The 24,863-nt window shown below is 40.1% G+C and overlaps 1 protein-coding gene and 1 pseudogene across 5 annotated transcripts in view; one reads left to right on the top strand and one right to left on the bottom strand.

Annotated features, from left to right (window-relative positions):
* The window catches only part of cacna1bb (calcium channel, voltage-dependent, N type, alpha 1B subunit, b), a 232,620-nt gene that overhangs the window by 84,551 nt on the left and 123,206 nt on the right, over positions 1-24,863 (bottom strand). For 4 of the 5 annotated variants that reach the window (XM_085413491.1, XM_085413490.1, XM_085413493.1 and 1 more), the window contains 8 exons: positions 14,861-14,964; positions 11,361-11,476; positions 11,168-11,257; positions 6,313-6,402; positions 3,350-3,571; positions 3,146-3,258; positions 2,928-3,040; positions 607-738 (listed from right to left, as the gene is read on the bottom strand). In XM_085413491.1, coding sequence (XP_085269617.1) covers positions 607-738; positions 2,928-3,040; positions 3,146-3,258; positions 3,350-3,571; positions 6,313-6,402; positions 11,168-11,257; positions 11,361-11,476; positions 14,861-14,964 — 980 coding nt within the window. The remainder of the gene's footprint in view (positions 1-606; positions 739-2,927; positions 3,041-3,145; positions 3,259-3,349; positions 3,572-6,312; positions 6,403-11,167; positions 11,258-11,360; positions 11,477-14,860; positions 14,965-24,863) is intronic. The other variant, XM_085413492.1, reaches the window with a different exon arrangement.
* Positions 18,623-19,436, top strand: LOC146665752 (uncharacterized; annotated as a pseudogene).

The raw sequence follows: 24,863 nt of genomic DNA, 5'->3' as shown, positions 1-24,863 counted from the left end.
ATGGAGAGACAGCAACCAGACGCAACCTACATTGGGTTAAATACCTGGGTCACACAGTTGTTATAGAAGTGAGGAAGCCTTTTGGACGAGATGTGAAATATCTTCACAAGCCAAGAGACATCCAGTTACCTTCTTTTTAAGCACTCAACAGGATTTAATAATAATTTTAGTACTGTAGATTTAAAAAGGCAAACTATCTGACCAGAGCAGTATTCGTGTGATGTGAGATGATATGTGAGGAGAGAGAAAGTAAAATGTTTGTGTGTGAGTTGAGTCAGACGGGGCCGGATGCCAGGCCTTTGATTAACTGCAGCCAGCCCAGAATCATGAGGTGTTCCCGTTGTTAGAAGACATGGAGCTCCTGCTGAGAGTGATATCAAAGGGCTGCAGTCACTACTGCTGATCTGCCAGCTACCTGCTGTGTCAACATGTCTGTCACCACTGCCACGCTGGGCCAGGGATCATACACGAGAAGGGTCAGGTGGGGAAATGAGTCGAGAAGTAGAAGAGGAGAGGATTTGTGTTTGTGTTGGTGCTCGTGTGATGAATTATAAATGGTTGGAAAGAGGAGGAAAAAGAACAGATCAGGTTGGACAAATCACTTACTGTCCTCCGAAGAGCTGCATCCCCAGCAAGGCAAAGACCACAATGAAGAGGAACAGGAGGAAGAGCAAGCTGATGATGGACTTCATTGAGTTCAGGAGGGAAACAACAAGGTTCCTTAAAGAGTTCCAGTATCTGACATGAAAGAGCAAACAAAAAGAGGGGCACAAAGAAATTATTGTTGTACATACTGGAGCACACACACACACACACACACACACACACACACAAAACAAACAAACAAACAAACAAACAGGAAGACTCAGACAGAAGTAATATGACAAATCTTGCAAATTACACATATCAGAACAACCAAAGCAGAGGAGGGCAGAGTGGAACAAATAGCAACAAGAAGTGTAGGTGGCATAAAACAAATCAGTGTGTCAGGGTGTACAGCTGCCAGTCTCACTGAATGACAAGATTAAGGCTAATCTTATGGCATGAAAGGTATAAACTATGACATGATTGTCAGTACAGGGAGCAAGGCAGAAAAGAATAGAAGAACACAGCTTCAATATTTAGGACCTTCTGGTAAGAAACTGTTTTATAGATGTATTGGTAAGTTTATTATCAGGTCTAGTCAAGTGCAGTCCAAGTGTTACGTTGCAGGTGTGTATTAGCACAATGCCACAATATTAGCAGGAGTGGACAACCCAATAAATTAACCCCAAGTGTTAGGATGCCTGGGTCGTTGACCCAGGGTTTTTGAGTTTATTATATTATTTATAATTTCTAGTCTTTGGTTTCTTTGAGTTCTGTCTTATGGTTTATGTCTCTGTCTTCTCTAGTTGCTCTGTCTCCCCTGTCAGCTGTATCCCCTTGTGTAGTTCGCGTCTCTGTGTATCCTTAGTAGCTATATCCCCGTGTCCAGTCAGTGTCTGTGTCTGCCCTGGTCCCACGTCTCTGTTCCCTCTGTTGCAGTGCGTGCGTGTGAGTCTGTGTCTTTAGTTCAGTCTGTGTCATGTTTCCTGTTTTATTTTGAAGGTCCTTGTCTGAGGTTAATGTATCTGGTTTCGCTTCCCCTTGTCTCATTAGGCCTGATTTGCCCCAGCTGTGTTTCCCTCCTGTTACCCATTCCCTGATTGCTCCCTCTGTGTATTTAAGCCCTGTGTTTCTCTGTGTCGCGATCTACCGTTTATTTTGCTGTGTGTTTGTCTGCTTGCCTGAGTTTATGTTTAAAGTCTCAGTTCTGGTATCTTTTTAGTTCAGCATTAAAGCTGTTTTTTGAGTTTACTTTGTGCCTCCAAGTGTCTGAACTTTTGGGTCCACGATTCCTGTCTGCACACAGCCTACACCTAACACCAAGGTCAGACTGTGTGATGCCCAAACCAAAGAGCTCATACAACAGGACAGTTATGTCAAGCACAACAATAAATATACAACAGAATGTCTGAAAAAGAAATACTGTGGGAAGACCTTAAGAGTGCAATAAGAACCATATACATGAATGCAATACAATTTTCAGCTAGATTCAGGTTTTGCTCAGTAAAGTAGTGCTTTCAGTTTTATGATACATTGAAAGCTTTTCCTGTATTGCTTCCTGAAGACACATTTTAAGTGTTCAGATTAAAAGTCAAGGCAAAGAGATAAAAAGCAGACTCCTTAAGATTTCTCACTCTAACGTTATGTATATTTCACAGTTATGCACTGTATACTGTTTTTGTGTTCCACTTTGTCTGATTTATGACACCAAGAAGGAGACATTTTTCATCTAAACTGCAGCACACAATGAACACAATAATATTGGTGGGGCTGCAAAGTGCAAACAAAGAAAACATTTCTGCATTGAAGGCATGTTGTCAGGGATCTGTGTGCAGGCAGGCGGAGACTCATCGAGACAAAATAGCAACTCAAAAACCACAGCTTTATTACCAGCAAATAACAAACACATAAACTGAACAATGAAAGCTGAGACCGGAAACACAAAGGCAAATCTGAGGGTACGACACGACGCTGAACACTGGAGGACACACACTATATACACACATGAGGGAACGAGGAACAGGTGGGGACACAGCTGGGAGAAATTAGACCTAACGAGACAGAGAAAGCAAAACTAGAAACACTGATATAAGACATAAACCTTCAAAATAAAACAGGAAACACGAGGGCACAAGGACAAAACCTAAGAACTAAACCCTTAACCAGAATAAACTGAAACATAGATTTATAATAATGATCAACAAAGCAAAACAAGGGAATCAGAATATAACCCATAATACAAAATCAAACCAAAACATAAGAACTCAAAATGCTGGGTCAAAATCACCCAGAACCGTGACAAATGTATGGTTATACCTTGTAGTTTCACACAGTGAACTTACTTGGTGACTTTGAAAATCCTAAGCAGTCTCAGAGCTCTCAGCACACTGATACCAAACGATGCTCCTGGTTTAATCATGTCCCAGATCACCTCAAAAATGCTGCCAACAATCACCTGAAGACAAAAGGAGAAGGTAAAGTTATTACCTGATGTGTGTGGCTCTGCTTTTAGGACACCAGTCATCACCAAACAGAAGCTTGGATTACAGCCTACACTTACCCCAAAATCAAAGCAGTTAAAGGAGGAGTGGAAATAATTCCTTACTCCGAGGCCGTACATCTTCAAAGTCATCTCAGTCAGAAACAAACCCAGAAACACAAACTCTGCAGTGTCTGATGGACAGAGCAACAAAACAGAGAGCGTGTAGTCATACAGGCGGTGAATAAGTGAGTATGTAGGAGTGCATTTTATTCTGACACTTACAGAGGGCTCTTGTAAGCCACTCGGGTTGGTCATAGTGGACTATGGCCACGCAGAGTGTGTTGAGGCCAACCACACACAGGACGATCCAGTAGAAACTCTGAGCCTTCACCATGCGGCGGATGAAGAAGCGGGTCCTCTTCTCTTTACGCCGGAAGTAAGATGAGCTGTCCATCTTACCGCTGCTTTTCACACTGGCCCGACCAAACGGAGAGCCAGGAGGAGCTGAAAACGATGACCAAGAGGTGAGAAAGGAAATGTGTGAGTGTGCAGCGTCTAATTATTTCTCAGATTCACAGTTTTCACAATGAATCACTGTTCGTTTCCTTTGCTTTTTTCCCCTGGTGATCTTAAAATTAGCTTTTACACTCAGATGGCTGTAATGCTTACAAGGCTTTCGTTTAGCAATCATAGAGAAAATAATCCACCTACTTCCTCTTTTAGACATAAATTAAATATTTTTTATTGTAAGGTAAATCTGTATAGAAACACTTAGGCCAGCTGTAGTTTTACAGGAACTGTGTGATGGATATGGGTATGTGTTTGGCACACTGGTTTCCTGCCTTCCATTCATAAAAGACTCACATTCTGTGACTCATATAAACTAAGCTGGTGTGGTTTGGTTTATAATTTTTTTTTACAGTAATGTTTTCTAATAAGAGCTTGCATGCATCACATCCTGCCCTTTCAGCTGTGGTGTAATTAAATATTCAGGCTTCTGTGTATTGGGATTTTTTGCTTCGAAGAAATAAACATTTTACTTCTGTTGGGTTAAGAAAGCTGCACTCAGAATTTCAACCAAAACAAACACAACAGACTTTATGAACCCAGTATCAAAGGCACTGTTAATTCTCTGTAAATAACCTCTCTCCTCTACACATGAGCAGTAGGAAGGCTTTGATGCAACTGTAGTTTTTTTTTCTTTCAAATATTAGGTCTGTACTCATGGAATACAAAACAGAGTAAAAGTGTGTGTCTCTCTCTCTCTCTCTCTCTATATATATATATATATATATATATATATATATATATATATATATATATATATATATAATGTGTGTGTGTGTGTGTGTGTGTGTGTGTGTGTGTGTGTGTGTGTGTGTGTGTGTGTGTGTGTATTTATTTATTTATTTGCTCCAGTCAGGTCACTAAAGTACTCCACTGCTTCTCCTTTACCACAATGTACCCACTGAGACCCATAAATACAGATAAGGTAGCATCCTAATTTTATGCCCCTAAAGCGAGTGTCACTGGTCTCAGGGTGTTTGAGATTCAGATCACTTTATTTGTACCTACAGAGAGATACTCTGCACAGCATGCCTGGATTGTTTACCACAGGCTTGAATGTTGTACGTAGAATCTGCTGGAGCTACTCTTCCAGTTTTCCAGTTTGGGGTTTACATAATGCTACTAATATCCCCTAATGCTCCTATTATCGCAGGAACCACTTTGGATTTCACTTTCCACGTCTGCTGCATCTTCACCTCCTGGTACTGCTCAGTTTTCTCATGCATAGTTGTAAGGCCGTTCTTTCTAACAACAAATAAGGAGTTAAAATTGCAGTTGAAACATCCCCCTAGAAAAAATCTCCCAGACTTAAACCGCTGATATTACGCATAAGCCCTCCTCTGAATACGAGTCTGATACATCTAGGAAGAAACTGAAAGTCACTAGGAAAAAGGTGCAAGTATTGAAGGAAAACTGAGCCAGCTGTAACTGTCTGGTGCACAGGGACACTCACTCGAGTGTAATTCTTCCATTTGACTATTTCATGTAGACTGAGACTTTTTGCACATGACACCAATAGAAAGGACAAAACTGATTCAGTGAATGCACAATAAAATAATATTTCTGTGGTTTGGTCAATGTAGAAATAGAACAGTTTTAGAACAACATGGGGTAGGGCTCTCAGTTCTGTTCGTATTTATCTTGTTTTAATTTGAAATACTGTTCTATTTTCATGCTATAGACATTTTTTAAGACTGCTGGTTTTATATTATCCTAATCTTCAGTGTGTGTTTTTAAGTTTTTAGTTACTGGTATTAATAAGTTACTGGTAAGTTGCTGCTATTTTGGGGGCAACTATTGAGCTAAGCTCACAAAAAGTTTCTTTTAACTGTTATACTAGGTAGAAAAATGTGCTCTAAACAGATTTAACACACTTTTAAATCTGCTCCCAAGCAATAAACTCGTTCATGGCCAAGAATGTAAACTGATTAATTTTTTTTTTTTTTTAATCTCCCCATGGGACATAAATCAAACCATTAAATCACCTAAACACTCCTTGAAATTTACCTGCAGCTGCTCATTAAAACTGTGCACCTACTACTTCTGTGCTGCACAGCAGAACTGCAGGCATTATGAGTGAAACCAGTGAGATGAGACATGGAATATATATGACATCTATTCCCTCAGCAATGTTTTTTCTAAAGAAACAAACAAACAAAAAAACAGTCATTAGATCAGATAATGGGGAAAAAAAAGAAGGCAGCTAAATTGTTTCATTTACCCTGCTAATGCCTGTTTCCAACCCACAGACAAGCAATTACACGTTGGCTTTGTTGGGAAGCATGAAGTCCCTTAATATTAAAAAGTATAATTTGAATATGCTGCAGGTGATTCTCCTGCTATTTCAACAGCCTAATTAGAAAAGTTAATTATGCTCCTTTGCCCTCAAGGTGATCCACAGCCAGGAGAAACTTTAGACATTCGGTCTCTGAATCCAAGAGCTGCTAGAATAATATACATTATTAAGATCTTTGGCCTCGTGTTTAAATGTTGCAGAGACATGGCATCCTGATCTGATAAAGGGAGGCGACAGAGTCAGAGAACGTGTTCACTGTAGAAGATGAGCCTTTATGGGGGGTTTATTGTAAAGGTCGTGTTTGTGAATAGACAGCATGTAAAGGTCAGGGGTATCCTGCTGGTGGACGTGGGTAAAAAAAAAAAAAAAAAAAAAGATTTACCAACAGAGGAGATGTCTGCGAAAGGATCCTCCCCCTCCTCAGCGCTGATCAGGTCGTTTTTACCCTTCTTCACTTTGCCTCGCTTCAGGACTGTAAAGAGAACAGCGCGGATGTAAAAGGATAATAATATATATGAGGATACAGTAGGACCTGTTCTGCTTCATCTGCATTATTTAATGCAGATCTGTGAAAGTGAAGTTGATTATGCCAAGAAATGCTAGCATTTTCTTTTTCCAATGGAACAACTGTGTGCGTGTGGTGAAGATGGGTGAGCTAATTGGGAGCTATGAATAGCAGGCATCAATCACGTTTTTCATTTGGAGATTTTCTGCCTTGCTGCTTGAAGTCGGCCTTGGAATGAAAAACCGCCAGCATGACATGAATGTGAGGGTCATGTGACCACTTCAGTGCCGTTGGAGTGGTGGGCTCGTTCATTAAATCCAAACGCCTGTATATCTGCTCGGGAAAGCAGCTGAGAGGCAGGAAGGAGGCTGAGAAAATAAATACGGCTTTGAGACCACTCCAAGTCTAATTCTTCATCATCAAATCTCTTTCTGTAACTGAATCCCAGAAACCTTTGTTCCCTCTTCAGAGAGGGAAAAAAGCAGCTATGAAAATATCAACCTGTAAAAACTCGGTTTTTGAAGAAATGCCTGTACCTGCACTAAGATAACATATGTTTTGGTTGGCGGGTTTGCTTTGTTGTAAGCATTATATAATGATTCATTTATAGGAGCTCAAAAAACAGCCAAACTGATTTGAAAACAAGGAGATATCTGCACAAATGATTAAATTAAAGAAACCCCATATTTGTGAGAAAAGCAACAGATGTTATATTTTAATTTTTTTTTTTCAAATTTCTGTTCTTTGAAAGTAATTGAAAGCAGCTGCCGCACATCTTTTATCTATAAATGAAATATCCAGCCTGTAGAGTACGTTATAAAAAGGCTAATTTCCTCAATTTCTTATCATTAAAAGTCTTAGTAAATCATTTCAGAATAAAGAGTTTTATAATCCTTTTTTTCTCCAGACGGGCAGCTATGATTGACACTGTGCTCCGCTAATCATACCTGTCATTCATCTGACGGATGTCAAATACATATTTTCTGCTTCAACAACATCAGAGCGGTTTTTCTAAAGCTGTGCCTCATACGTTTTAATCCTCCATTTGTAACTGATTGAGGGAAATAACGCTGCTGACTACTGTCATTTTGCTGGAGTCATTAGCATGCATGTGTATCAAATGTGTGTGTATCAGTTTACCGTCATGTATGTATGTGTGTTGGTTCAATAGGTTTCCTTCAGACTATCGTTGTTAATCCCACTAATTAACCCCTCCCTTCACATCGGGCCTAATGCAATGACATCATGAGGAAGAGACAGAGACAGAGACAAAGAACAGTGAAGATGAGAGGGCAGAGTGGAAACCATGATTAGCAATCAAATGGCTGGCTAATCATAAATGCTGATATATTTTGCAGTCATGACCAGCAGGCTGCACTGTACTGACAGCATATTTTACAGATGTTCACTAGGACTTCATGTAACACTCCGCGCTATATTTTATATTTTATTTTAATGTTAAATGTAATAAGAGTAATTGTTTGAGTAAAAACCACTAATTAGCACAAATACAGTTAAGATTATAAGTTTACATAGTACACTCACCATAGGCATGAATGTCACAGTAATTTTGGGCTTAAACTATTTATTTTAACTGCTGGGTGCACAGGTTTTAATGTATTTTGGATTTTCTCTAATTCCCATAGAGTTAAAAGTATACATACAGGCTCAAAATACAAAATATGAGTAACTGTATTCTGTTACAGTTACCGTTTAAAAAGGTGGTATTTAGAATACAGTTACTTTGTTGAAGTAAATGGATTACACGGTGGTATTTTCCTGTTTCCTGTTGTTGCGGGTCAGGATGTTCTGTTGTTCCAGGCGGCAGCGTTACGGTTGCCATGGCTACAGGGTGATGCTCTCTCTGCTACTGTAGCTGTGTCCCAAAACGTCGGCTGCATCCTCCGGAGGCCGCATTTGAAGGCCGATTACGTCACAGCCAGGCGACAAAGGCTGTCCCAATTCGTCGACTCCTACAAATTCGTCCTTTATTTCCCTGAATTTGAAGGATGGGTCGGGTGTGTCCTTCGTGGCCCACCATATCCCAGAATTCATAGCGCGGCTCAGCCAAATTTCAGCTGCCAACAATGGCGGCCGCTAATAAGTTTTAAAATTAGTCTTATTAATCTTTGTTGGTCGCAAAATAAACTTTTAACATATTTTCAGGCGAGAAAGTAGCTGTGTAAATCACAAATATGTGCTTGGTTTATCAAGATATCGCATATTTGCAAAAGTGTGCCGATGTTTTCGGAGACGTCTGTTACCCACCAGCTCGATAGCAAGCTGGGGGGTTCAATGGTCACTCCAGCCGGCGAGAGCAGCGGACTCCCGGCTTCATTGTTTTCAGACCCCCGCTCTTTCGCTACTCAGGTTAAACATGATATAGAAGTCACTCGGATAACTTAAAAATGTAATTGTTTGCCTTTTTTCTGTGTTTTATTTGTTCCGGAGTAAATCGGTTTGGCTGAGATCAAAGTTATTAGATTATTAGATTAAATAAAACTTTATTAATCCATCGGGTGGGTTCCTCCGGGGTTTTCACACAGCTGAATAAACGTTAAACAGAAATGTGAGACGGTCGAGAATTTACGCCAGTGTCCTGTTATATTTTAGATAGCAAGGAGCAGACGGACACCGACACAGCGGTGACGCAAATCTGAAGGCTAGACCGTCCAATTTCACAGCCTCGCACTTCCGGCCTTCTCGGTCTTCGAAGGACCCGGCCCACGTAGACCGCGAAGCGCGAAGGCCGGGTCCTCCGAAGGGTGCAGCCGACGTTTTGGGACACAGCTTGTATGTTTCCTGGGTGAGAGAGGGCTTTTTGTTGTTGTTGTTGTGCTAAGGTAATAGGCAGAATGCTACAGGCATAGCCCTGAAGAATGTAGCCTCATGGGCAGTGTAGTCCGTGCTGCAGGGAGAATGGACTGCCATACCCGTTAAGTGTCTGTGAGTGCGAGGAGGGAGAAAAAAGGAGAGTGGAAAAGTACGAGTTGTCATCGAGCAGAAACAGGAGCTGGAAGCATGTAAATATAATAATAACCACTGCAGCCAAGAAGAGTGCCTGACGAGCCCAGTTGTAAGTAAGCTATTAAGACTCGACTGTACACTGCGTTTGTGTTTTTCTCCGAAACAATAAGTTCCGTTGGAGCAGCCTTTCAATGCCTCTCTCTGTGTCTCGCTAGCAAACTTGACCCAGACAACAAAGTAAAACTAGTTTTCGGCTACGAGCCCGACACAAACCCACCGTATTAGCCAGAGGTCCCTTTACTACGGTTTGTAGCTGCGGCCCTTAGATAATAGTAATAAATCACATTCATGTAGTTGTAAACAGCATATTAAGTAATCCAAAGTATTCAGAATACGTTACTCTCATTGTAACGTAACGGAATACGTTACAAAATAAATTTTGGGGCATATATTCTGTAATCTGTAGTGGAATACAAACCTTCCCAACACTGCAAATGCACACCTCCCCTATATTTGGTTAAATGTCCCTTAGCAAGTTGTACTTCAGTCAGATGTCTCTACCATCAACCAGCTTCTGGTTTAATTCTTGCTGGATATTTGACCACCTCTTTCCTGTTTTTAAGAATATAGTCCTCAAATTTTCAGTATGTTTGAGGTCAAGGCGTTTATGCATTATAGTTATTTGGTGAAGCAATTAATTTGGCATTAGCAAAAGAGCAAAGATTAGCAAGCTAAATACATAAATCTGCTAATGGTTTGTCAGTAATATTAACTGATAATAACTGTTATAATAATTCTGATGTGTTATGATGCAAATGTCTCAAAAGCCTGGAAACAGACTAAACATACTGAGGTGACTGACTGGTTAAATTTAAATAAAGAACCTTAAAGATTTTAGATATATGCTAATTATCTGAGAATTGCACAACAAAATCTGTTTAGCCATAGATTATTTTTGCATGAAAAGTTAAAAATTGCAAGAACAACTACTTTGTGTACTCTGCATGTTCATGGTTTTCAAAGATCCAAATAGTCACTGCTAACTTCAGGCGGGACTTGATCCTAATCCCCCTACAAGCTGTTTGCTGACAACCATTACACAAAAACACGACAAACAAAACACTAAATAACTACCAGCAAAACATACGTGACACTGTGAGATTAGACTGTAATAGAAAAGAAGAAAGAAAACAACATTCAAGCAAAAGACCACAACAGCCATCTTAAAGTTAAACAAATAAAATAAAATGAGGTGTAAACTGCATGTCTCAAATCATATGTGCAGTCATTTCAAAGTGGTTCAGGGTGGGGTGTGATCTCTGAAGAAGAGTTTACAGTACTTTTGCTTGAAGTGCTCATTCTTAGTGCTCAACAGCACTTCTAAGGCTAAAACTGTGAAAACGACATGCTGCAGTGTTACATGCCAGACAATTTTTTGGCTGCTGCATTGAGTTCCTGGACTTCTGTCATCTCCATAGGATTGCCAGCTAGCTTGTTGGGTTTAAAAAAAAAAAAAAACTCTAATCACAGTAATAATTTGCATCATAAAAGTCCATGCAACAAGTAGACAGGTGAAAAAAAGAGCCAGATCACATCCATGACTGATGACTTTAAAATGATCCATGTGCACAAGTTTAATGATGTCCAAAAGCAGTCATGAGATGGAAACGATGAGCCATACCGTCTCTGTGCCTGGTTTACCATCGGCCTCCTGTGGTAATGGACCATGGTAAAGCAGGCAACAGATACTCAGCCCTGTTTTCACCTGGAAGGTTTTGTTTCCTCTTGTACCACGCACCGTCCAGTGGGGACTTCTCCTCTGCAATCTCATCCTCCTCCTCCAGCAACACCTCCTCTGCAGCGAAAGAGAGAAAGGGAAAAAAAAGGGGGATTTTCTTTTTTACCCTTTTTTTTTTTTTTCTTAAACACAACCATGCTTTTTGAAAGATGAGTCTAACCTGCTTTGCAGATCCACTCCAAGTATCCGGTGAGCTCTCTCTCAATCTGCTGTTGCCTGCGAAGCTTTAGAAACTCCTGTCTCTTCTCCACACGCTCTCGCTCTTTGGCAAATTCTCTGTTGAGGCAGGTTTTTTTTTTTATATATACACAGCAAGAACAGATTGCATTAACATTTAACATGTGGTAGTTTGCATTTAAAGACTTTTTTTATGTTTGGCTCATGTAAGCAGATATTGATCTACGTAAGACACAGATAAACTGTAGATGAAGTTGAGGTTCAAACAATTCGGGCAGATGGATTAACCCTTTAAGACCTACCATAGAACCAAGTCCGCCAGAGCTTATATTATATTTTTACATGCTGTGGAGCCATTTTTGGGAGCATTTCAAGTTGCTATACATCAATACAACCATTATAGCCCAGATTTTAATAATATGTATTCATTAAGTGCATAGTAATTACATAAATTGCAAAAAAGTGCAATAAACTACAAAAAATTGAAAATCGTTTTTGCTTTTTTAACATATATTTCTAGTTAGAGAAATTTAAGAGGCTTATCCCTCAAAACTGTAAATACAAAAAAGTTGCACAAAATAGTTTCCCACCACAGGAAATTTATTTTGAATGTCTTCATAGTTTTATTTTTGAAATACACCAATTTTTATATACTGCAGGAAAAACGAAAATAAATATTATACTGCAAATTTGCAAAAAAGCAGCATATTTATCAAAATAAACTATTTCCAGCAGTGCAATATGAGTCCTAAGCATCCCAGAAACGACACAGAAAGTCATAAAGTCAAAGATAACTTTTAAAAAGACCAGTATAGGCCCTGAGGCCCTGAGGCCCTGATGGTAAAAAAGACTACATTTCCGCGAAAATGACGTCACTTCCGGTTTCGGGCAGGTAATGGCGGAAATGCAAAAGTTCGCGCTGACGTCTATTCCAACGTAGGAAGTGTTATGAACAGCTGATCGGACCGGCAAAGCGTGTTTCTGGAATATTATGTTTTTGTTCCTGCAAGCGCTTTTTATGCAGTTTTTGCAAAGCTTTATGTGGAAGGAAACCGTGACCTAGGACAAGCTGATGGCATAAGATATAAGTACAACTCCTCCGGTTTCATATGCAAAAAAAATTTTTGCGCTAGCTTACGTGGTTGCAGTGCTACCGGGATTTAAAAATAGTTATGCAAAATGGAGCGTGTCCGCTCCGATCGGCTCTAAAGGGTTAATAAGGTCAGAGTTAAGATGACAGCTGGGAAACTGTTGAGGATATGCAAGAGGAAAAAAAGGCTGCTGGCATAGCCATAACTCTCAGGAGATATTTCCAACATTTTCAGACATGAAATGTTTGGGTGGAGAAGAAAGCTCATGATGCTGTTTCATGGCTCTGTGAGATAGGACTATTGGCAGCATATGCACTTCACGTAGAGAAAACAATGAATCGTATGATATAGTATTTTTTCCTCAGTTCTGTTTTAGGAAGCATGTTTATTCAGTTTTCAGTTGTCGCACACAACTTTCTTGTTTTAAGGTCTAATATGAAGCTATAAGCAGCAGGCTATTAGCTTAACATAAAGACTGAAAGCAGCGGTATGCATATGACATCTTTTTTTTCACAACCTCTGTAGTAGAATCATTTCAGGGATTAAGTTATTCAACCTTAGTAGTGCTAGAGTATGTCTGACTTTTCACTTGTGTTATTGCGATAATAAGATAAGAAAAGATTAACAAACAGCCTTTGACCAGCATTAGAAGTGCCTGCTCAAAGGATTTTGTTACCTTGTTGATTTCCTACTTTACTATTTATGCCTTGTATATAGTTAATGTAAGTTAATGGATTGGTGGCACACAGTCATCAGGAAGCATGATTTGGAATACTGAACAGTTCATAGTTTTTAATAGTTTCATGAAAACCAGGAAGATGAGAGGGCAAAGTGATCATTTCACCGAAGGAATATGAGCTAGCTGTTGTTGGATCATCATTTTTCTCAAGAGCTTCATTTTAAGCAGCGTTTCCTTACGACGTCCAGACTAATGATCAAACATGTTTGCTTTAATCAAGAGTTTAAAAAGACAAGAGGCCGTGAGTCACGGCAGGTGAGGCAGGGCTCTCTGTGACCATAGACACAATGAGATGGACAGACGTTGCCTTTAGGAGTGCAGAGGACCAGGATGATTAAAGCTACCGAGCACAGGCTTTTCATTACACAAGACAGGGAAAGACAATGAGAGGAAGAAGGTGAAAAGGAGAAGCAGTAGATGATAGAAAAGCATGCTGAATATTCTGTTGATTTACTTGATTAACACTCAGTTTCAAGCCATAAGATAATCTTATTTTTTGCTGCTCCTATAAACAGCTACAATGTGGCCCTAAAATACTTATTTGTACATACAGGCCACCGAAACAGCCAGAAGCTTTAATTTAATGTCCTTTTAAAGATTATAAAATATTCTCAAGAAGTCTAATAGAAACGCATCCACTAACACATTCACATAATTTAAGTGACATAGACTTCCATTTACTGCTTATTAGCTTGCAGCATTTCCTGTCATATGGATGTGATGAGAGGATCCAAACATCAGTATGGAAGTTTATTTTTGCACTACTGAGAAAAAAAGCTTACGTTCTGAGATATGTAAATTTTAAGCTACCTCTGAGTAAGTAAAAAATCTTGAAATATGTAACTCAAAATTTTAAGTTATTTAGTGGAAATTTTGATAAGATCACCAAAAATATATACATACTGTATACAAGGGACACATGGGCACAAGTCTTTAGCAGTTGGTAAAATTCTATATTTAGCGTTTTCAATCTCTAGTTCTTAGTTGCCCCCAACACACACTCACACACACAGTTTGTCATCCCTGTGTTCATTTTCTCGTGTGCTACATGTTCCTGTCCAAGTACAGTGGAACCCCGACTTACGAATGCCCCATTTAACGAAAAATTCAAGTTATGAAGGCACTTAACGGCAATATTTCTGCCCGTGTTACAGCAAAATGCCCGTGTAACGAAATCTGCTGGCTCTGATTGGCTGAGTCCAGAAGGCCCACAATGCCTTCCGAATCATGTGACAACCCCCTTGGCTTCCGTACTTGCGCTTCGCTGTTCCACTTGAACGACGTATTGTTGTTGCAGTTAGCAATTAGCCTATCGTTCACTCAAAAGGCACGATGAGTGCTTCGACTTACGAAAGACCCTTGGGAATGAATTAATTTCGTAAGTTGGGGTTTCTGCTGTATTAGTATTTGCTTCTTTTGTTCATTGACTTATTAAAAGTTAGTTTTCTTTGACTTTTTGTCTCACTCTTTCATTTTGGCACATCCTTTGACACAGACTGTGAGAAGCTGAAATTCAGTGAAAGAAACTGGCAACCTGACAAAAACAGCAGGGGCAGAGGTGATTTCAAACAAGGCAAACAACATAATGATCGTAAAGAAGAGAATATATAACTACAGTTCACCCTTTAGGTTTACCTGTAATATATGACTTACCCAGAAAGAACACCAAGCACCAGGTTAAGCATGAAGAAGGAGCCGATGATTATGAGAGGGATGAAGTAAAGCCAGTTCCAAGTGTTTCCTGCGACGTCATTGGTCTGGACACACAGAAAACAATATTAGCATTAGTACTGGTATATGTAGATTTAATTCTTCTGTGCTTTGTTGTGAGATGCACTCTCAAAATCAAATTAAGTTAAAGTTTGTATACGTTAAGCTCCAAGAACATTTTCAGTGTCTTTGCCAAACTCTGAAAAAAATGTGCAAAGCTTTTATTTCCAGTGGGAGTACAAATAAATAAATTCTCATTTCATTCATTTAATTAAACTCATAAATAAAACAAAAAATCAAAGAAAAAAGAAGTGCAAAAGGACACCTGGGCTGACTGTTCATTTTCTTATTAAACTGCATGCTCAGTGTAAGGTAGTAACTACACTTTACTAAGTTAATGAATAAAGTTTTGAATAAACTTGGTTCTGTATTATTGCTTTTCTTCAAACTATTTTCAAATTTTCATCCACAGCTCTGAATATAAATGTATTTTTCACTACTGTGGCTGACAGAACAAGAACTTTTGCCTACTTGCCTCATCAGAAAAACAACTTTTCAATTAAATAAAACAAAACACTGAAAAAAACAACAACCCAACACTCTATCATATCAATGGGGTCCCCCAAAACAGCCCAGCTAATGTTCCTCATGCAAATAACTCGGTCCTCTATCAATGCCAAACAGAAACCTATATTTTAAAAATAAATTGCTCCTACACAAACAGAGAAACAGAGCATTTAAATGACTCTATATTCTCACTTCAAATACACAAACACAAACTGATCACCAGTCCAAGAAGGCACACGGCACCAACTGATATCAGGTAGGTGCAAAATGCAGACAACACAAACATAATAATTAGATCCCTGAACATTAGATGCATATCTGACGGCTGAAATCCAAATCACGAGCATTAATCTGCTGAGATACCAGCCTCAGATGTTCACTTGTGTTTCCAGTGTTTCCGTGCTTAGTGCAGATGGTCAGACCCACAATGAAACATAAAAGAAAAGCTAAAAAATTAGGATCTACACTTATGGTCATTTAGTTCTGTCTGCTCTGTGATTTGTGACACACACTTGTTTTTACACACTTGTTTTCATGTTTTAGTTGGGACATCCAATTGACATTATGCCATCCCTAGCATGCTTTCTCTAGCATTACCTAGCCACTTCCCCTAACCATAACCATCGAAAATAAATGCCATGGCCTAACCCTAACCTAATTATAGCTCTGACACTAAAACCTTCAAACTCAGGGACAGGTATTTTTTCCCCCATAAGGGACTTTTGGTCCCCACATATTAGCATTCCCATTTTTGGTCCTCACAAAAATATCTAAACATGGTACATACGTACACACACACACACACACACACACACACACACACACACACACACACACACACACACACACACACACACACACACACACACTACTCTATAGGATCCTGTGATTATGAAGTACTGTGTTCATATTAATGCAGTCATTAATGCCGAGTTTTTGGACTTTCCTCATTTATTGTTAGATCATTTCCTTAGTTATTTTTATCAGTAAAGTAAAACGAGTTTGTCTCAACAGCTCAGATTAGATGATAAACCATTATTTTAGCGTTTTTACAGTTTTTCTCAAATGCTAAAACACAAAAGCCAATCCTCTAAACAAAATGACCAGTTGTCTAAACACATTTACTAAATCTAGCCATCATTTACCAATATCATAAACACATGTCACATGAAGACACAATTCACAGGAGACAATCCTCCGTTGTCATAAATCTAAACACATCTTTCCTTGCTAAAACACAAGTTGCAAAAGAACTCATATTCTCAAATGAAAGCTCATGTGATGCAACATGCTTGCCACAGTCAGCAATATCTGAACACAATGAACACACCTGGCATCATTCATTACACACAACGACTCAAAATTGAAGACACCTGTTGCTAATGCTGTGATCACATGTATAAAAGCAAGTTCAGAGTGCACAGTATGCTGAAGAGTCCAAACAAACACAATGGATGAAGGCAGAGTCAGGGGAAGAGGAATTCGATGCAAAGGAGGGAGAAGAGCTGGCCCTGGAAGAAGAGGAGCAGGCCAACGAGGAAGAGGAGGAGGCCCAGGAGGGAGAGCAAGACAACCTCGCACCATCATTACGGACGAGATGCGAGCAACAGTCATTGTCCATGGCATGACAATGGCTGAAGCAGGACTAAGAGTAGGGGTGGACGATATAAACGATATACGATAGAAACGATATAAATTTGGCCAACGATAGAGATTTTGAGTATATCGCTCTATCGCGATAGCGCATGTTGATGATGTCATCAAGCTGCGCCTGTTTTGGTCGAAAGCATTGCAGCGGCTAAAACCATTATCATCTGCAAATTATGGCGGGCCACAGTCATAGCAAAGAGATGAAGCACTTTTGAAATATGGGGAAAGCCAAAAACTGCGCTTCCTCCACTTCCGTAACATTGATTCATTAATGCTGAATTTTCTCGCAGCTGTTCTATTCCCATGTTGTTGCAGTATATTAATAACTAGCCTCGTTTTGTGGATGAATAATCTCAGTTATTCTCCTGACTGAAGTTTGGCCCGTGTATGGCATCCTGCTATGCGATTGCATTTGTCCCTGACCACCAGAATCCCTCACGTTAACTTTTATCGAGTGGGAAAAAAGTTGGCGTTCATCCTCCAGCTTCACTGTGCTAATGTTATGCTAACATAGCTGTGTCGCTAGCAATCACGTAGCACAACATTATATACCAGGTAGTCCAACTTCAGTAACCCTGCAAACGCCACTGCTGTTTAGTTTTCTGTCTTCATTTATGTTGGAAGTGGTAGCAGAGCTGTACGTTTTAATTAGTTTCAAAAATCTCTCAGTCAGAACATGGTATGAAATGTTTAGGTGGAAACTAGTGAGCTAACTTCCTATTAACTTCTAACTCCGTTAAATTTAATAAATTCTGTTTTCATGGATGTAAAACTTAATTGTTACACCCGATAAAGCAGCAATTCTGATGATTTAATTAAAGATGAAAGAATTTAGACCGTTTTTAACTCTTAGTGTTCGTTTGACTTTATGACCTGAAGAAGACGGAGTTTTGGACCCAGATTACTCCGCAAAGCTCCTCACTACGGCAGCCGTAATGCTCTGACAATCCATCAAGCAGTGTGGCTTACCAAAGTTGTACTAAAATATTTTTTAACAGATTTCTGCACGCCCAAATCGGTTCGAGGTCAGTAAGCACAACCAGAATTCATACATACTCTTGATTTTTGAGAAAATTAAAAGGATTTTAAGTGTGCCTTATAGTGTGGAAAATACGTTATACAGAAGAAAAGAATATATGGTGATATATCTCGTTACCGCACATGCTTCAAATTATATCGCGATATGAATTTTAGGCCATATTGCCCAGCCCTAACTAAGAGTCCATCCAAACCTGAGTAGGTTCACCGTGGCCACCATTATCAGGGCATTCAGACAACACACCAGGTATTGTACTCGATTGCTTTCTTTGTCACAATACAGTTTTACAAACCTGTGAAAGTAGTCTATTGGTTTCAAATCAGTTGTGACTGTATTTTAACACATGTCAATTGACAACACATGTTTCTTTCTTCAGAGTTGAAAGAATGCCACATAGAGGTGGGAGGGTTGCCATATTTACAGCGGCACAAGAAACCCTCATTGTGGATATGGTTCGTGGGAACAACCTCATCAGACTCCGGGAGATCAGAGACAAAGTCATTGCCGATAATGTCAACTTTGAGAGCATTGACGATGTCAGCTTGGCCACAATAGACCGAGTTCTCCGGCGCAAAAAGACGCGGATGAAACAGGTCTATAGGGTTCCCTTTGAGCGCAACTCTGCGACACAAAGACCTACGTTACGAGTATGTGCAAGTAAGTATACATCCATGTTCACAGTACAGTTAGTGGACATACTGTGTTGCTCAGTGGCCTACATTACTTCTGGACAATACTGTGCTACCTGATTGACTGTTGTTCTGAACACCTGTGCACTTTCACATTTTCACAGAGGATATTACAGTTGGACACGATGGCCAGACCTCATGAGTACCTCTTCCTGGATGAGGCTGGCTTCAACCTGCAGAAACGAAGGCAAAGAGGCCGTAACATCATTGGCCAAAGAGCCATCGCTGAGGTCCCTGGCCAACGGGGGGATAATATTACTTTTTGTGCGGCCATGGGTTCGAAGGGGCTTGTCCACCGGCATGCTGTCCTTGGGTCTTACAACACCCAACGTCTCCTCACCTTCCTAGAGGAGCTAAAACACATCCTCCTGGACCACCACCAACACCATCCTGGGCCCGCACATCACATTTATGTGATCATTTGGGACAATGTCTGCTTCCACAGAACAAATCAAATCAGAGAGTGGTTCACCACCAACAGTGACCACTTTTTAAACGTCTGTCTGCTACCCTACTCCCCTTTCCTGAACCCTATAGAGGAGTTCTTCTCATCATGGAGATGGAAGGTGTATGACAGACAGCCATACACAAGAGAGAACCTCCTAAGGGCAATGGAGCTGGCCTGTGTTGACATCCCAGCGGAGGCCTTCCAAGGATGGATTCGCCATTCCAGGGTGTTTTTCCCGCGGTGCCTGGCGAGAGACAATATAGCCTGCGATGTGGATGAGGTGATGTGGCTCGATGCAGCTCAGCGACATGATGCCGCACAGTGATTGTGGTGTGTGTGTGGTGTGAATAACGTAAATAAAAAATCTTCACACCCTGATCATGTTTTCAAGAGTACTGTTGTGTGCAATAGATTCTGTTTTTGCATTGAGTTGTGTTACAGTAGTGTACGTACATGCAGGATTTTCTATGGATTTATACTCTTCATATGAAACTCACAAATCTAAATGCCTAATCCCCCACAGAGATCTACGACGATTCGTTACTGTATAGTTTCTAAAAATATGCATTGGCAGTTATGAAAAGAACCTTCTCACAAATTGAGCATTGTGTTTTCAATTCTTTTGCTGTAGTGTGTAATGATGTGTATAGTGTTTACATTTTGTTGTGTTTATGTAGCTTTAGAAAAGGGTGTTGTATTTAGACATTGGGGAACATGGTGGAAACGTTTGTGAAATGTGTTTTAGCATTTGAGAAAAACTGTAAGGTATTTGTTTTGGATTTGCGAAGTTAATATTTACGGTTTGGTTCAGTTTCAAGACACGCAACACAAAAACCAGATCAAAAGATTATTATGATGAATGAGAAGGAAATACTGAATCATCAGGTAGCTAAAATATGATTCCTACTGAATTATAATGTTGCCTCATGTAAGCTGTAAGGCTTTTTCTCCCCCATTTTCTGAGGCTTACAGGGTTCCAATACATCAGCTATGTGTAGTTGGATGTTTTATTACACTGGTTATGTCCCAAAATGACACTGTACTTCACAGTGACTGAGCTACAATGGGGATAATAGTCATGTTACTTTCCCCAAAGGCGATTCTGGGAGTCAGCACCCACACAGCGGCCTGTTAGCTCGGGACAGACCTGCCGACTGATGGGCTCTGTTGAGGCCGGTGACTTTTTGCAGACGTCAGTGTCGCGGCGCTGCCACACACTGGCTGTAATTGTGATGGGAGGTTCGGGGCGGCTGAATCAGCAGGCAGGAGATGTATATTATGCACCCGAGAATGTGAGAAGAACGCACACAAATGTACAGAAGCACACCCTCTGTCTCGGCTGTCAGAGAAGCAGCCGCCCACACACCAGGATAAATGGCTGAGGGAAGCTTCGCTGCTTTGCACGGCATCGTATCTTTTACAGCATTTCCAGCATTTCATCACCGTCTCATCATCTTATCACTCAATCTTCATGTCTTTCTCTGCATCTCTTTTCCCTCCACCTTTAGTTAAATTCTCTCGGTATAAACCTTACAAGATTTTCCTTTCATGTTTTCTCTTCCACTCAAATCAGTTGAGTTCAGTGAAGCATGAAGTAATAGGTTTCAGAAATTACCTCCTTTTTTTTTTAACCTAACCAGCCAAATATTGCAAGTAAAAGAAGGTTCAAACATTTAGAGGTCATCTTGACTGGCAATCTTTAAACTCAGCCTTCATTTTGATGTATTGCTCACCTGTAGTAGTATATTGCAGGCTTGTGATACATAATATGATGCACTGAGGTCAGTTTTATTACCGTGGCAGTTACAGAGTGTCTTCTAAATGTCTTCTAAAAACTCTGATTACAGTTACGACTAGGGCTGTTCGATATAACGATATATATCGGATGACAATATAAAAACATCTATGGTTTCATTTTACGCTATTGTTTGTTTCGTGGTGTCGCAAAATAAACTGTTTACGGCAATATTTTTTCATCGTTTTGATGGTCACTGTTGTGGCTATATTAATTTCTTAAAGTTCTCTCTTTCTCTTATATTTTATATAACCACACTACGGACGGACAAGCGCCTGTTTTTATGCGTTGTGGTTAGCAACAACGACGGTAACAGCATCGCGTGTCCGCTTGTTTATGTTCCACATAAACCTTTCACAATAAAGCTCAAGATCCTGTTGAGACTTTTCAAAATAAACTGAAATTACGGATGAGAAGTAAAAAAGAGCCGCCAGGTGCTAAAAAATAAACCTTAGACTCAAACGTTAGAACAGGCTTTTCCCCGCAGCACGCCGTGTAATAAATACTCACAAAGAAAACGGCGGCCGTTACAACTTATGTCTAAAAATGTATAGTTTCATGCATCTGTTAAAACACTCGACTCCAGCTACATGACACGCAGCTGGAAACACTTCCTGCAAGTCGAGCTGCCTGAAGTTTAAAGAATTTACAGAAAATGTTACATTTTTGTGATTTATATTGTTATCGGGACGATAGAATTCTTATATTGGATATGAGATTTTGGTCATATCGCACAGCCCTAGTTACAACTCAAAAAACTCTAAACTGCCACAGACTCTCTTTTCATCACTTTACCAAAAAGTTGTGTTTTATAATTCAATCTGGTAGGTGTAAAATTGTGAACTTGGCGTAAATTCTTTGCAAATTGAATGTGTGGCTCATTGGTAATACTGGATTAGTCTGGGCTTGGATCATTAATGACTGCCTCCAGTCAACAGGGTACCAGTAGAAACTGTTGTACTGTTGGCCAAAGACAAAGGAAGAGAAGAGGGGGATGGCACGTTTGGAGACAGTGAGAGAGAAGAAAAGGCAGGGGTTAAATTGGGCAAAAGATGTTAAAGATCTGACGTGGGAACTTCAAAAGAAGATTATAATAGATGTGCAAATGTAGACTAATGTGACTGAGTGAAACTAAACATATGAAATAATAATAATTCAACTTAAATTAAAACAAAAAAATTCCAGGTCAAACTGCATCATATGCTAAGGAATAAAAATGGATTTTAAGATGTGTTTTAAAAATGGACAATGAAGGGGCCTCTCTAATGTGCAGGGGCAGGTTATTCCAGAGGTTAAGAGCAACAATAGAGACCTGGGTACCTCCAGGATAAAGTAAATAAAATTATAAAAACTCGACTTGACAGTAGCCCTAATTTTTGTGTCCAATTTAAAATCACTGTCCATCTTAAAACCCATGTTAGTAACAACAAGTACACTACAAGTACAAAAGTAACAATACTCTGCCAGGGGTCGCAAATCAGGGGTCCGCTAGGACCAAACCCAATCACCTCAGTTTTCCTTGATTTACATTTTCAAAAGTTTAGGGCCATCCAAGTTTTAATATCTTCTAAACATGCCAGAAACGGGTTAATAGAGAAGGCATCCTTCAGATCCAGAGGCAGATAAATCCGCAGTCGTCGGCACAACAGTGGAAGGATATTCCAGGCCTTCCAAGGATGGTTCCGAATGAAAAAAGCAGAGGCCCTAGAACTGAGCCCTGCGGGACCCCACACTGAAGAACAGTGAAAAGGGACCCTAAAAAGTTAACACTAAAAGTTCTGTCAGAAAGATAAGACTTAAACCAATTCAAAGCAGTAGCACGAATGCCTGCAAGATGGTGTTAATGAGACAGCAAAATGTCTATCCTTAAGGATAGACAGGATCATTTGAGAACTGGAGGGCCTCAGATGGCCAACCACATCCTCGAAATAACAAAGAGTCACAGGCTCAAACTGGTCAAAAACAGCAGAGCAAGGGATTAAGATAGAGGGTCAGACTCAGGGGCAGAGATGAGAGCCCACGTAGTTGCAACCAGTTATAAGAGGCCTTCAAACAGCCACTTTGTGGAGCATTTCAAACTAAGTCAATAGTGTTAAATAGCACACGTGGATCATGATTGTTGGAGGAGATGATCTTGGAGAAGTATTCCCTTTTAGCCTCTTTGACAATATCCTGATAGAGACTCCAGCAGTCCTTTAAGATTTGAAGAGACACCTGCAATTTGTCCCTATACCATTTGCATTCAGCTCTACAACAGTCCCTCCTCAAAGCCTGAGTGGTGTCATTAAACCAAGGCTCAGTTTTAGCCTTGGGCTGCCTGGTTTTAAATGTACCACAGAGTCCAGGATAGTTTGGCAGGAAGATTCAAACCAGGAACTGAGGTCCTCTGTGCCCAAGGGAGTGAGATCAGCGGGGACAGACAGCTGGCTAAAGGCAGAGGAGAACTGGGCAGCAGTGGAAGGGTTAATGATCCGACAGTGGCAAACAATAGCGCTGGTTTGAACGGCAGTGTGTGAAAACACAGCATCAAATAATACAGGCATATGGTCAGAGAATAAGTCAGAGATTTCCACGTTAGACACAGCCAAGCTGTGCGACAAGACCAGGTTTAGTGTCTGTCCATGTTCATGTGTGGGACCAGGTACAGATTGGGCCTGTCACGGTTCTGGATCATTCTGACCCAGCTTCTTCAGTTCTTTATATTTTGGTATGTTTCTATAGTGTTGATTATTATTCTAGATTAAGTGCAGCGTCTTCTGCTTCCTCGTAAGTTGTTTCTGGTTTCCTGTTTTACTTTGGAGGTTCGTGTCTGGTGTCAGTGTGTTCGGTTTACTATTCCCCTGTCTCGTCAGCTGTGATTTCTCCCAGGTGTGTTCCCCTCCTGTGCCTCATCCCTTGATTACTGCCGTATGTATATTAGCCCTGTGTTACCTTTGTTCTCTGTCGCATCGTTAATGTCTATTCACCTTCATTCTGTACTCTGTTTTCCGTCCGTGTGTATCTGCCTGTTAGTTTGTATTTTCCCAGTTTAGTTGGTCCGCTGTTTACCGGCAACCTGCTAATAAAGCGGTTACTTTGAGTTCTACTTTGCCTCACTGAAACCTGCATTTTGGGTCCTTCTCTCCTTGCCTGCCGGTACCAGAGGTTTGTCAGGACAGCAGACATGTACATTAAAATCTCCCACAATAAGAATGTGATCGTATTTAGGCATAATCCCAGCTAGAATCCCTGCTTAGTGGGCTGCCCACTGCTTCACTGAGTGAATGGGTCAAATGCAGAGAAAAACAAGTAATTTCCCCATGGGGATCAATAAAGTATCCATTATTATTATTATTATTATTATTATTATTAGAAATTCTGAAAAGTTCTTATTGCATTTTGGGACGGGACAAATAACAGTAAACAGCACTGAGTTAGAGCGATTGACTTCGAAAATAATTCAATAATTCAAGTGAATGAAAATAATCTGACACACAGCTATCTGTTAGGAACAAAAGGGACATTCCTTGATACCTGCAATATTTGGATATTAATCTAGCTCTTCACATTTGCTTTTGTGCTCCCTGCAGTTTTCATGTGGCAAATCACTTGCAGAAATGTGAAGGTAAACTTAAAACACTAAACACCTTGCTGTTCAATCTAAAAAAAAATCTTCACAGCCATCCGCAGCATATACGCATCTTGTGATGAATTATTCTCTCCATTACTCTGACAATACAAAAAAAATAATATTATAAACATAAAATATACAAAATTAG

The sequence above is a fragment of the Rhamphochromis longiceps genome, linkage group LG7 (genome assembly GCF_057381845.1).
Source record: "Rhamphochromis longiceps isolate RC_006_pf linkage group LG7, R_longiceps_female_GT1.1, whole genome shotgun sequence".
NCBI classification, from domain to species: Eukaryota; Metazoa; Chordata; class Actinopteri; order Cichliformes; family Cichlidae; genus Rhamphochromis; species Rhamphochromis longiceps.
This window is presented reverse-complemented; position numbering and strand designations above follow the sequence as displayed.